The following is a 15,085-nucleotide window of genomic DNA, read 5'->3' on the forward strand; positions in this document are numbered from 1 at the left end:
AAAATAAAAAAGAATGTGGACTCAGGGATTAACCATACCTGTGTTCAGAATCCAGTTCTACCATTTGCTAACTGTGTGAAATTTGGAAAGTTACCTATCTTCTCCAAGACTCAGTTTTCTTACCCAGAAAATGGAAATAACAACAGAGCCACCTCACTGTTTTGTGGTAAGTGCAGGAGTGGAGAAGACACTTCATCCCGTGTCCTCATGTCTCCTTAGATGGGGGAGGCTTCAACTCTCCTCCCCAAAAGGGAACAACGTTAAAGTGATGCTTTTAGACCATCTCATCATCCCTCTCACGGGCCCCTTCACATGGCTTGAGAAGGAAAGTGTTTAATAGGTGAGGCTAGCAAAACCTGACATTGCATAATGGACCTTTATGGTCATTGTTCCGGTCAAAGATCCAGCCGTTCCTCTTTCTCACATTCATGATTATGTGAGCAGACATTAACAGAACACATTCTCTCTTAGTGACCTGATCCCATGCAGAAAATATAACTGGGTCAGGGATTAGAAATTGCCTTAGAAAGATAGAATCGGAAGTTCTATCAGTCGCTTGCTTGCTTGCTCGCTTTCTCACTCTCTCTCTCTCTCCCTCTCTCCTCCTCCTCCTCCTTTTGTATGGCTTTGACCATTTCAAATCCATACAAAAACAATCAGAATACTATAATGAATCCCTATGTGCCTATTACCCAGTTTCTGTAACTACTAATTCATGGTCAACCTCATTTCAATGTTGTATTTTAATTCACATCTGATTCCTCACATGTATTCTCAATTGTCTGAGAACCTGAGGAAGGGCTTAGTGATTAATTGGTACTCTCCCAACTTCTAACAAGGAGGATTAAATAAGGGAATATATATATATATATATATATATATATATATATATATACACACACATATATAAATGTAACCTGGCACATTATAAACTTTCAATAAAAATATTAGCATTAATAATGACAATGAGTCATCAGCAGAATTGAAAGCAACTTTTGACCAAGATAACTTAGACTGAAATGGTGAGGATCATTCTCCTTGTAAGATTATCTGCTATATTGTCAAGAGTCATTAACATTGAAGGTAGTAGAATTTCAATGAATGAGAAACCAAGAGGAATTAGTTCCTGTCACATGCATCAACTGTTCCTTAAACCATATCATTTCTTCATTCCTTTCTCCTCTCAAATCACTTACCTCCAGCCTGAGCCTTTGGGATACCATGCCTATGTCGATGCTGACAAACACTGTTCGATTGGACCCATCAGGTTCTGCCATGATGAAAGCACGACTGTACAGCCTGGTGAGGATGCCCTGTGCATTCTGGCCAGATTTGCTGTAGCCCATCTAAAGAGGAAGAGACAATCAGAACTGCTCTGTCTCACTCCCCTACTACTAGAAACCAGGCACAAACATACAATATAGATGACTGCAGAAAGACAAAGAAAAAACATCCATATGACATGGTGGCTCTGAGTGAGAGAATATATGTTTTCAAAAATTAAAAAGAAAAAGGAAGAAAGAAAGCTGAAAAATATCATAAAAGAGGCTTGAATCTTTCATATAGAAAAATGCAAAGGCAAAGAATCGATCAGGTTGGCAGAAGCTGTTCCCTGGCTTATGGGCAGGAGGGAGTTGGTGAGACTTTGGAAATGCTATTACTAACACTAACACGTGAGATCTTTCCAGTTTGGACAATGGTTTGGGCAATGGCTCTTTTTCTCCTGCCTGTCTAAGATGTACAGGAAAATATATTTCCTCTACCTCCACCCCACATTGCCCAGGAACATTTTAAAGATTGAAGGTTCTCTCATGTTGGTTGTTTAGTGTACAATTTTGTTTTCTGAAGAAAATGGTATCTTCATAATTAAGTATTCTTCACAGAGGGTACCTCGCCCTGGCTTTTACCATAGTATCATTCCTGTCGTGGGTGCAACTGGCTGGTAAATTCATTTACCGCCCATGACATGGGGTGGTAAAGAAATTTACCAAGACAGTCATAGGTAAAGAAAGGCAGATTTATCAGGGAAAGTAAGAAAATATGTTGTAAGGGTACAACAGGTAGCACAGCAGAGAAGGGGCTGTCTGCAAATATCAGGGAAAACCCTACCCACAATATTCAACGTGGGTTATTTTCTATTTCCCTAAGCATCGGCTGGTCTGAGAAATAAAGGGAAAGAGTACAAAAGAGAGAAATTTTAAAGCTGCGTGTCCAGGGGAGACATCACATGTTGGCAGGTTCCATGATGCTCCCTGAGCCATAAAACCAGCAAGGTTTTATTAGCGATTTTCAAAAGGGGGAGGGAGTGTACAAATAGGGTGTGGGTCACAGAGATCACAAGCTTCACAAGGTAATAAAATATCACAAAGCAAATGGAGGCAGGGTGAGATCACAGGACCACAGGATGGGGCGAAATTAAAATTGTTAATGAAGTTTTGGGCACGCATTATCATTGATAACATCTTATCAGGAGACAGGGTTTGAGAGCAGACAACCTGTCTGACCAAAATTTATTAAGCGGGAATTTCCTCATCCTAATAAGCCTGGGAGTGCTACAGGAGACTGGGGCTTATTTCATCCTTTCAGCTTTGACTGTAAAAGACAGCTGCCCGCAAGGGGGCCATTTAGAGGCCTACCCTCAGGGATGCATTCTCTTTCTCAGGGATGTTCCTTGCTGAGAAAAAGAATTCAGCAATACTTCTCCTATTTGCTTTTGAAAGAAGAGAAATATGGATCTGTTCCACCTGGCTCACCGGCAGTCAGAGTTTAAGATTATATCCCTTGTTCCCTGAACATTGCTGTCATCCTGTTCTTTTTTCAAGGTGCCCAGATTTCATATTGTTCAAACACACATGCTCTACAAAAAATTTGTGCAGTTAATGCAATCATCACAGGGTCCTGAGGTGACATACATCCTCCTCAGCTTACAAAGATGATGGGATTAAGAGATGAAAGTAAAGACAGGCATAGGAAATCACAAGGGTATTGATTGGGGAAGTGATAAGTGTCCATGAGATCTTCACAATTTATGTTCAGAGACTGCAGTAAAGACAGGTGTAAAGAATTATAAAGGTATTAATTTGGGGAACTAATAAATGTCCATGAAATCTTCACAATTTATGTTCTTCTGCCATGGCTTCAGTCGGTCCCTCCATCCCTGACTTCCTGCAATATGCAAAGAAGCAGGGGCTGGAGAGAAGTTACATAGGGTCATGCTGGAGCGGGACATATGCAGAACAAGGTTGGGCTGCTGGGGCTATATGCAGAGTGAAGTATTTGGGAACAGGATGTTGTGGCAGCAGGTTATCTATGATTAGTCATTTCTCAGAACAGTTGTTCTCCCCAACACTGGGGCCCCTGACTTATTAGGATTCTACAACTCTCTAAGCCAAATCAGATCACATACACCTATCCCAAGTCACTTCTCTCACCATGTCATAAAATTTACCCATAAAACTACACCTAGGTCTTCAGAATGCCCCCTCTACTGTTTGCTTTACCCCTCCTGAGAGTGTTTATTTAGGGTTCACATTCCAGGATTACTGTTTCAGAACATACAGTCGAGAATCATACCTGGAATGTAAAGATTACTTAGAGGGAGGGAGTGAATCCCATTAGACAACTTCATGCTCTGGTTTCCTAGAGAAGCACTGACATAAATGGGTATTTCCATCACATAGACAAGACTAGCAGTCAATAGGCCACACCTGACACATAGAAGTTTTATTTGCTTTCACATATTGGTGCAACCTAGGTTTCCAGTTTTAGCTAGAGTTGCCTTTATTTTTTAAGTAAGATATTTGAAACTTCAACTCTTTAATCTGGGGATTTTGGGGCTTCTTTTAAAATACTGCAAAATAGGGCAGCCCTGAGCCCCCATTCTTACATGGCAACAATCAGCCAAATCCATATACTTTCTTTGTGCTTTTTTTCCCCTCAAAGTCCCCACCATTTCCTACTGCATCCTACTCCCAAACTGAGGATTCACTAGACATTTATTATGTTACACTGGCCTGGTGATGTCATTTACGGTACCTGCTCACCCCCTGTCATATTTGAGTTTGCCATCTCTGCCACTTCTGTTCATAAAAAAAAAGAAGAAAAAAAAGCCAATGGACTTTACAGGGGAGTTATGATTGAATAAAAGTTTTCCTCTTCCTTCTAGTATGAAATTCATAGTGCTAGACAGCAGCAAGGTCAATTAAAAAGCTAGAAGAAAATAATGATGATGTTGTAATAATCAGAAATGAATGCAGGTTGTAAAATAATAAAATTGGTTGTTTCACAGTCTCCTTAAGGAGTCCATTGTCTACTTACCAAATTGATATCTGCTACTTGTCCTGTGCAGTCAGCTCGTCCAACACCAATATGATAGCCACTGAAGTTCTGAAATAGAGGTGGCTCTGGGGTTGAAGTCACTGGAGAAGTTTGAGTGGCTGTGGAGCTCTGGGTGGCTGTGGAGCGTTGGGTGGCTGTGGAGCTCTGGGTGGCTGTGGAGCCCTGGGTGGCTGGAGGGTTTGGGGTGGTTGAAAAAAAATGTTCTCCTGAATCCAAAACAGAATAAGAGATTTGAGAAACAACATTTCAGCCGTCTTATTTGTCAACATCAATTAGAATACAACATAGAGGCTCAGGTTCATGAGGAAAACTCTTTATATATTTTCTTATACATAAAAATATAGAGAGAGAAACATCTCAGGAATCTGTTTAAAAATCATAATCCTAAACGGGATCTTTTTCTTGGATGAGAGATGTTTCAGACTAATGATCAAGGCCTCTGTCAAATGTCCTTCAACTCCTCATCACAAGCCATTCCTTGTCAAACTCACTGCCTTCACTCAACACCCTGCTCTTCTTTTCCAGCTAAACTAAACAGGTGCCAGGTTTACTGAATCCAACATCTGGGGATTGGTTTCTTCCATTCTTTCTATCCAGACTCCTCACTCCTTTCCTCTCCACCTACCAAACTCCACCACCTGCTTCAGAGTTAGTCCATTTCCATCACACCTAGATCTGACTCAACTCCTCACCTGCAGGATGCCACCCTGCTGACTCTACCTTGGCTCTGATCTTCTTTGACCTTCTAAAGACTCATTTTTAATGCAACCTAGATCACTGTATACATGTTGATATAATTTCATATTAATTATTCTAATATTTATATATTCATATCTATGTGTGTGTTTATACACATATATTCCACATTAATGTATGCATATATATTTATTATACACACACATACAAATATCAAGGGAAGCAGAATGACATACAGGATTTTTGTGAGAAGACAGTTGACAGAAACAAACTGCCTGTGTTTGAAACCTGAATCTACCACCTACTAAGTGATCAAATTCCTTAACCTATTTCACCCCAATTCTTGTCTATAAAATGGAGATTATAATAATATCCTGCTTTCTGGGGTTGTTTTGAATAATATCTCTGTTCACTAATATTATAAACTTGGAACAATGGCTAATATGTAGCTTTGATTTTCTTTACCTATTTAAACATTTTATATATTCATTATTTTGTTTATTTCCATTCCCCAGACAAGAGTCAGGAGTTGTTAAGGCATCAAATATCAGTGTCACAAGGCATTCATGGTCAGAAAGTACTTAGGCAAGAGCTTTATAGCTGATTCCTTCTGAAATCCTAGAAATTCAGAGCTCAAAAAACTTAGAGATCACCTAACATAATCTCCTCAGTTTTACAGATGAGAAAACTGAAAATCAGAAAATTGACCTAACCAATAGTTAATGGAGAGCATGTGATGATTCTGGTATGCAATCCAGATCCTCAAACTCAGAATCTGATGCTCTTTCGACCAAATTCTAGATGGAGTTAGAATCCATGTCTTCTCATTCCCAAGTCAAGATTTTCTTCAAGACATCAAGTATTGCAAGGAGTGGAGCAGGCATCTTCGCTATTACTTCATTGCTACCAGCATAGGAATGTCATGCCAACTAAAGCCAAAGCTAACACATAGCTAAGGGTATGTTATTTGCAATCTCAAGGTCTCCATTTCCCCAAGTATAAAATGAAACTAATGTAAACAGTAGGGCTAGCATCAACCCTTATAGGATTTTTGTGATAATTTGATGAGAAAATATTCTGGAATCCTCACTATAGTGCTCAACACAGAAACCATTTAATAAACAGTAACTACAGCTATAAGAATAGTTACTATAATTATTAATAACCTCCCTGAGTCTCAGCCTCCTGATTTCCTAATTTTAAGAGCTAAAATTGAATAATTCCTTTTCTTATTATTTTTTTTTTAATGGAGTCTTGCTCTGTTACCCAGACTGGAGTGCAGTAGTGTGATCTTGGCTCACTGCAACCTCTGATCCCTGGGTTCAAGTGATTCTCCTGCCTTGCCTCAGCCTCCCGAGTAGCTGGGATTACAGGTGTGCACCACCATGCCCAGCTATTTTTTTTTTTTTTTTTTTTTTTTTAGCAGAGACAGGGTTTTGCCACATTGGCCAGGCTGGTCTCGAACTCTTGACCTCAAGTGATTCGCCCACCTTGGCCCTCCAAAGTGCTGGCATTATAGGCGTGAACCACCAGGCTCAGCCAAAACTGAATAATTCTTAATGATCCTTTCACTTCTATCAGTCTATGACCCTGCTGTGCCTCATGCTGGATCAGAGGATCTCTTATCCTCTGTGTTTGCCAGGAATTCAAAGCCCTGGGACATGGTAGAGAATATGCAGGAAAAGAGGCTACAAAAGGGAAAAGTGAGGTAGAAAATACCATCTTCTCCATTTGGCCTAAGGCCAGCCCTATCTTTGTTTTGGTCAGAGTTTCAATCTTCACCTATCTTCTCTACTCATTTTACAGTTATGTAACCTAATACTGACTGAAACAGAGGCTCCACCAAGACCCACTGCCAATCTTGTGTGTAAGTGTAGCCTACATTGTTCTCAAAAACTTAGTTTCCAACATTGAAAAAAAATCATGAGATAGAAAAATTCTAATTTCCAGCTTCTCTGCAAAACTCAGGAGATCTGAGATCATGTGTTCTCTCTACAACAAACAGCTGCCACCTGGGAGTGGCTGTAGGCCTTCTTCATCAGAATTGTACCTGCCTCCTCCTTGGTCCACCTCCTCACTCCACCTCATTTGCAAAACTTGATTAGCCCTTGTAAGGATTTATGTTTGAGACCCCATTCTCTAAGGCTCTTCACAGACTAATTGACGTTCATTCAGCGAGTTTTTCATTCTCCTTTTGCCCCCAGGAGAAGATGATGTCTACAAGGAGGCAAAGAGAAAGATTAGAGGCTCAGGGCAAAAGCTGCCATTACTAGACCTTGACAAATCTTGAGCTGTGCTTATATCAATGGAAAAACGAATGGCAAACAAGTACATGTCAGAATGCCTGTCACCTGGCTATTGGGGACAAAGGTAAACTTGATAAAAACTGCTATCAATGCAGAAAGGGCAATTAATGCAAAGGGAAACGGCTATTCCAGGCTGCTTAAGTACACGTAGAACTATCAGCAGACACTGTTTTTCTCTTTGGTGTCCACAGTAATCAAGAAGTTTCCTACAGGCCTAAAAATTGCATCTAAGAGAGCCCGTGACACTTGCCTTTGTGGTTTTCAATTGTCCCACTGGTGGTAAACAAAAGGCTGAGAAGGGCCACTGTGATGGCAGTCATCATTACAAGGAGGAAAATCAGGAATGTCTCCAAGTTAGAGAAGGTGCGTTTGGCCATTTCTTCTCAGGTACAGCAGAGATGGAAGAAGAAATATTGAAGAGGAAGAAATCACAAATTAAAATGCAAAAGCTTTAAGCCAACCGAAGTTAAGATATCTTAACTCTTTCATATTAATAGACTATACCAAGGATGACAAGTACAGAGCACTTACCACTCATTCCATAGACCAAGCCCATGGCAGACAAGACCAATCAATTACAGCATTCTTTTTGAAAAGCTCGAATGTGGTTTCCAAATCTTTCTCAACACAACACTCCTTCTGGCAGCAGCCATTCATGATTTGGCTTGGCCACTAAGCTAAAATCTACTTGCATTCCTTAGCCATATCACACTGCTTTCATTTACGGTGATGATGCTGTTTATGGATCTGTATGTGGGTCTGGGCTGAGAGTGCCTTTGTTGACAAGGATGACTGATGCACACATACTTCTTGTATTTGGGAGAAGGCTGGCTGGGGTTAGAAAAGTATTCTGCGGTCATGGACTTAGTAGAATTATCTTGTTCACCTGGAGATGAAACTCGTAACTTTGGCCTTTACACTCTATGTTTTAACTTTCAATTTCTATCTGGTGAGAAATGGGCATGGAAAAGGGAATTAGCATCTCTGGTCTGAAGGCAGGCATTACAAAACACATCCCTCTTCAGTGATCAGAAGGATCCCAAACATTTTGCAAACCTTGCATCAAAGAATGATAATTTAAAATGTTCCTATGTTCTACAAAAGTATCAAATGTCATTACAGATTCCTTAAGATGTTTTAAGGGATGGAGAATTAATCATTACTCAGAGGAACTATACATGTTAAAACCCCATAAAACGTAATAATAATAAGAAGAATGTGGTGGTTAAAAATTTAGTTCTGAAATCTGACTCCAGCAGTCAAATTTCATTTCTGCCACTTACTGGGTGACTTTGGGAAATCCTCCCCCAATACTGAACGTCAGCTTACCCATCTGTAAATAGGAATATGATTATGATCATCTTATCTCAAAGTTCTTGTAAAACCTATCTCTTAAATTTCTTATAAAAATAAGATGAGATGAAGCAACAACACTTCTTTTGTTCAATAAATGCTCAAACTGGTAGCATTTATTAATAGATTCCAAAGTAGCAAAGAGTCTGTGCTCTTCCCTGTCCTTTAAGGAAATTTACAGGAGGCTAGTGTTAAAGGATGATTGAAATCACAGGTGGGACCTTCAGAGCCCATTTTCTTAACCTGTGCTTTAGGAAGCCTGAGAGGTTAAATGGTATTGGAATCTCAGGATTTGCCCCCAAAATAAGGGATTTGTGGCTAAGATGCTGCTACCCCCAAGAGTTAAAAAATGGTAACAATGTAGATATATTTAGTAGAGTCCATTTCTTATTCAATTTGACTTAGGTAAGAAGATAAAAAAATAGCATTTAGAGTTTATAAAGAGTTTACATTCACAATCCTGAAATTTCAAATTATCTCTTAAAATAATTCATAAAATATAGCAACACTGAGCCAGCAATCACATGTGCCAAGAGTTTCCTAAAACTCAGTGCTGCTGTTCTCTTTAGATGAGGGATATATTATTCCAACCTGCCAGTCTCTACCCAGCAGGCCTTATTTATCTAAGTTACTGCCTGGTCTGTGCAAGCATTTGATTTTGCAATTCCTGGGCTAGAGGTGACAGAACAGTCTAACAGCAGATACTTCAGAGGGTAGGCTGAACTGGGAGTGGGCAAAGAGACTGGAACATCTTCCCAAATCTTCTGATTATTCGGAAGCTTTCCTCATCCACTTATCACCACCATAATCCCGTTACCCACCAGCAGCAGGGACAACTTCAAATGTGGAGCAAAACAAATCAGATCTGTGACTTATGACCAACTTCTATTGTCGGTTCCCAGGAGTCGGGAAACACATCTAAGATATGCCTCTGAACTCTAAGTACCTACTGAGAATTACTACTCATTAGCAGCTCTTCTGCCAGAAAACTTCAAACCCAGTATCTTTAGTTCTTGCTCAGAGCTTTGGTTCTCTAAGCCTTCCTACTAGCCAAGATGACTGACAGTTGGATCTCCCAACCCCAGAGCATGGACAGGCAGATTGTGCATGTAAATGTGGTCATGTAGCAGAAGGCTGTGTATCAAACAGAGAGGGTACAAAATAATACTTCTTTTTTGTTTCTAGTTTTGCACTGGTGAGCTGATGACATTTTATACCACTCAACAATGGCACTTGATTTATCATTAGCATTTCCACATATTACGTGGACTTGAATGATCTACCTCACGTGTTTCACCATTCTGTTTAGCTGCCACAATTGTTGCCAACACAGTAACATTCTTTTTGAACCACTTTAGCTGACTTTACCACCACCTTTAAGGAAATTAAAACTTGGGTTAGCACTATTTATTTCTCATTGGTGACTAAAATCTGAATTTGAATGTTGAAGCAGATGCCTTCCCCGCCTTTAGAATGCAAACACACCTTGGTAGAGCTAAGCCAATAATTATATCTTAAAGGATTATAGATTTTATAATGGTTCACACTTTATCTGTAATAATCCTGAAAACTCAATAATGAGGCTCTAATGGCACAACAGCAAGCAATTTGCCACATCTTCACAGAACAGGGTCCCTGTTTATCAAGGAGAGACTAAAAGGTAACAATTTGGTAAAAGAGGGTTCCAAAGCTATGAGATAAATTGAAGCTTTAGGGTCTCTTCAAGATCTCCGAGACAATAGGATAATTCAATAGCCCTCCTTCCCTCCTTCTCCAAGAAAACATAGCCATCCTTACCTGATTCTAGTACTCAAAAGAACTTTCACATCCCAGTGAAGCAAATGGCTATCCAGAATCGTGTCCCCTTTCCCCTTGCACGTTGCTGGGTTTATATTTCCCAGCACTTTCTGAAACCTACTGAGAAAAAATTTTCAGTTAAGTTCAGGAGTGTTAAAGCTCTCATTAGCATACCGTTGTGGGCTTGGTACAAGTATGAGATTAAAGAGTATCGATAACAAAAAGCTTATGCACGAACTCTCTCTTAGGGCAGCCTGTTATCAGAGGTAGAAGTTGCAGAAGGCCTGCTGGACTGAAGGTCGTTTCACTTTTTCTGTAACTTTTCCAGCATGACAAATTCTGCGCAAAGCTTATAACCTGAATCACACACACACACAAAATGCATCTACTTCATTTACCACTGGTCGTTCTACAGCAAAGAGAGTAGTAATATATGCTGGACATCAGTGTGGACTGTGGATAGCAATAGGCAATATTTTCACCAATTTCAGAACAGGAAACTAATCTTAATTTTTATGAGTGCTCATAAAAAGAATTCTAAATTTTAGATTTGCTAAATGTGAGTAGTAAATAATACAGCAAGACTGCTATGCAACTATTAAAAATCATACTGAAAATAATTTAATGACATGCAAAAATTGCCGAATATTAAGTAATTTTAAGTTTACAAAACAATATGATCCCATTTGTAAAGTGAACATTACTTATGTTTGCTTTATATACATTATATACTTTATATATGTTATATATTAAAGACTGTAAGTACAGGAAAATGGTAAGAAGTAATTATCTGGTGATTATGGGTGGTTTTGTTTTCATCGTTTTGTCTCTTGGTATTTCCTATCATACGCATGTATCACTTTCAAAATGTGAAAATAAAATGTTTTTCTTCCTCTTGGAGAATATAGACTACAGCACGAAGTTAAACAATGGACCACGGAGACAAAGAAAGCAATAAAGAAACCAACCAATCCATTCCCTTTTTTTCCCTAGTAAAATCTAAGCTGTCTAGGACACATTTTAAAGAAGGCCACAAAGGCCGCTTAATTCCTTGCAGAGTTTGGTCAGAGATGGGCCTGCAAAATTCCAACTGAAGTATGAAAGACACAAGTTCCTTCAGATAGGGCATTTAGTAATGCTTCTTAACAAGTTCCTTCAGATAGGGCATTTAGTAATGCTTCTTAAATTTCTCTCTGCTACTACAGAGGGGAAAGATTAAATTATGATATTAAACAAGGTTTTTTTAGTGCATTTATGTAGAATTATTGGTTACAAGCAAACACCAAATCTAGTTAATGTAGGACAAGAGGGGAAAAAGAGGAAAAGTAAATTCACTGGAAGACAGCAAGAAAAGCTGCAGGCCCAGGCTCAGGATGGCCAGGAATCAGAGCATCTCTGCAGATCTAGGTAGCAGGAGCTATCAAACAATCTCTTCAGGTCTTCAGGGCATTACCATTGAGATGGATGGACTCCAACTATTTTAGGTCTTGTGCTGCGCCACTCAGGAGCCAATTTCTGAAAGACAGCTATATAATACCTTTATCCTTTCATTTGAGGGGATACTTAACTGAGAATCTTAAAAAAATTCACAAAGAGAGAAGAGTAGTTCTCCAAAATAAAATCAAGGTGCTATTTAACTTATGAGCCAGTAAAAACAACGAATACCCACTAGTGACTTCCCATGGGATTTCCTTCTCCCACCTTTCTCCCTTGCAGTGGGGAGGCCTCTTGACTGCCCCTGTGGTCTCCTCCAGACTTCCCCAGCCATCTTCCTCATCATAAAAAGGAGCCATGCTATGGCCCATTCAGACTCCTGCTCAGTGACTCACAATCTAGACAAATGAGATTATTTTAACCAGGGTTTTGGTAGACAACAATGGCATAACATGTCACCTTTCCTAGACTACATTTGAGGGTCCATGCCTGAACAATAATGGGGTGAGAACTGAGAAGATTCCAAGCGCTCTGGAGGGCCAGTGGAGAAAAGACGTTGGACCCCGGGGACTCATAATGTCCATCAAAACAACTGACTCCTACAGACAGGAACAAGACTCAAGACTCCCCTGGGGTGAGATGAAGATAGGGTCACTGTAAATATTTAACTTGTGCACCCACTTTATTGCTGTCTGGAATGATCTTCTCATGAATCCAATTAGCTAGGATAAGCTAACTGTTCTTCTCTATACTATACCCCCCCAAAATTCACTCATGTTCACATACTGTACCCATTTTGCAGAGGAGGAAACAGACATCAATTTTCAGAACACATAAGGGTGGTTAAAAGTGAGCATGATTCAGCAATGGTATTGAAGGATATAAGCCCAAGTCTCCAGACTCCTAGATAAGAGCTTTTGCCTCTCACCAAATTCTAATTGTCTCCATTACCTTGACCTGAACCTTGGCATGGCGACTCTGGGGATATAAAAGTCTGTGTGTTCACTCCTTACCAGCAATTGATGAAGCAAAGCTATGTCCTCTGTCTCTTAACACCCCATCACAGAAGGAAAAACTAGTGAGCACAAAGTAAAGGCAGCTGATGAATACTTGTATTCAAGCTGGAAAAATATTTCTCCCAAAACCCTAACTCCTAAATCATTAAGCAATAATCACTAGCATCACAATTTTTCTTAATATTTTACTTATGGAGTCTTAGAAGGCATGGTGCTAATTTCATATACTTCGTGTTAAGGGTCATATTCTTTCATTCTTTAACTCTTAGAGTAATTAAAGATTAAATTACTTCTGGCTGGGCGCGGTGGCTCACACCCGTAATCCCAGCACTTTGGGAGACTGAGGCGGGCGGATCACGAGGTCAGGAGATCAAGACCATCCTGGCTAACACAGTGAAACCCCGATTCTACTAAAAATACAAAAAATTAGCTGGGCATAGTGGTAAGCACCTGTAATACCAGCTACTTGGGAGGCTGAGGCAGGAGAATCACTTGAACCCAGGAGGTGGAGGTCGCAGTGAGCCAAGATCACACCACTGCACTCCAGCCTGGGATATAGAGCGATATTCTGTTCAAAAAAAAAAAAACTTCTAGAAAAAATATATTATTATATATAGCATCCAGACTGTCATCTTTAAGTAACATTTCTTGCTGAAAGGAACTGGAAATCCTTGGAGAAACAGCTGGTTCTGGGTCTGGCGCAGGAATTATAGAACTAAGCTGGGAATATTTTATTATACTAGAAATCAAAACAGTCATCAAAATTATGAAGACAGTATCTAAAGAACTAGAGAGCTTCCCACTAACTAAAGATTAGTTAACTTGAGCATCAATTTAAAAAATAACTGCAATGGGTTGAAGCAAATCAAATATGCTTAAATCCATGATGTCATAATGATACTTTTTAAAAGATGCTAAGGAACCAATTTGTTATTCTGAAAACTGGTTTTAAAAAAGGACAGGAGTAGGAATCAAGAAGTCAAGGATGTACTCTGCTTTTCCTGCATACATGTACAGCAGGAAAGCCAAATAGTTGTTGAGGGACAGTTTCTCATGATCCAAATATTCCAACTAATAAATGAGGAAGGAATGACAAACTGGAATCTAAATATTTTGCAATCCCTTACGAAATGATGGATCTAGGCAAAGATCATCAATAGCTGATTAAGTCACCAATAGAGAAAAAGAGAGACAACAAGATACTGCAGCCTCTATACCACATACACAACTGCATACTGCAACCTCTGAACCACATACACAACATTCTCAATGTTACCAAAAAGCGAAACCTAAATCGGATCAGCCTCTAGATCTAAGTGCCTGTTCACAGGAAATACGAAAGACAACTGAATATGTATGTTAAGGATGACATGGGGGTACAGGAAGCGAAATTTAGACTGTGAGATAGTAAAACCAATGATCCAGTTTGTTTAAAACATGTGTTAGAACTGAAAAGAAAGGAAGAAGTAAGAAGGGGAGGTGGTGAGGGGGAGACAAGAACAAGAGCAAGAATGGGTTGTGGATGGGAGAGAAGGGCAGAGGCAAAGGACAGGGAGAAAGGCCAGGGAAAGGGAGGGGAGAAGAGAACAGCTGGGGCAGAGGAAAGGAAAGGAGAGAAGAGGCTGCAGATTAAAAGACACTTAAGAGACAGGTCAATCCACTGTATGTTCTAGGCTCAGAACCAACATTATTTGGAAGCTGATTCAAACAAAAACAAAAAAATTATTAAACAGGGGACATTTTGACACTGACTAGATACATAACAATGTTCAGGGATTGTTTAAAATATAATAATGGTACTGTGATTATACTTTTTAAAGAAATTTTTGTGTTTTAGAGACATGTTCTGAAACACAGATTTAAAAAAAAGAAATGATGTATTGATAAAAAGTGCAGAAGTCAAATGGACGGATGGATGGACGGATGGATGGATGGTTGGACAGCTAGCAGAACAGATGGGAGGACAGATGGATGGACATAAGCTTTGTTCTTGAAAATACCAGTTGACGGGAGATAGGTAGGTAAGGAGCACTATGGCAGATACTGCAGAACGCTCCACTCAACACCCATTCCAAATTCTAGTGTACAGAGAAGCTGGACCCCCATTTGCCTAGAGTTCCAGATCGACTTTAGGTTCTGCCTTTC

General features: G+C 39.6%; 1 protein-coding gene across 1 annotated transcript in view; it reads right to left on the minus strand.

Moving 5' to 3' along the window:
- Positions 1–10,578, minus strand: part of LOC104675174 (neutral ceramidase) — a 78,866-nt gene extending 68,288 nt beyond the window's left edge. The window contains exons 1-5 of the mRNA XM_030941356.1: positions 10,491–10,578; positions 7,591–7,719; positions 5,008–5,013; positions 4,318–4,544; positions 1,197–1,346 (exon numbers count right to left, since the gene is read on the minus strand). Of these exons, the coding sequence (XP_030797216.1) occupies positions 1,197–1,346; positions 4,318–4,544; positions 5,008–5,013; positions 7,591–7,717 (510 nt within the window). The 5' untranslated portion in view covers positions 7,718–7,719; positions 10,491–10,578. The remainder of the gene's footprint in view (positions 1–1,196; positions 1,347–4,317; positions 4,545–5,007; positions 5,014–7,590; positions 7,720–10,490) is intronic.
- Positions 10,579–15,085: the final 4,507 nt, after the last annotated feature.

The sequence above is a fragment of the Rhinopithecus roxellana genome, chromosome 11 (genome assembly GCF_007565055.1).
Source record: "Rhinopithecus roxellana isolate Shanxi Qingling chromosome 11, ASM756505v1, whole genome shotgun sequence".
NCBI lineage: Eukaryota > Metazoa > Chordata > Mammalia > Primates > Cercopithecidae > Rhinopithecus > Rhinopithecus roxellana.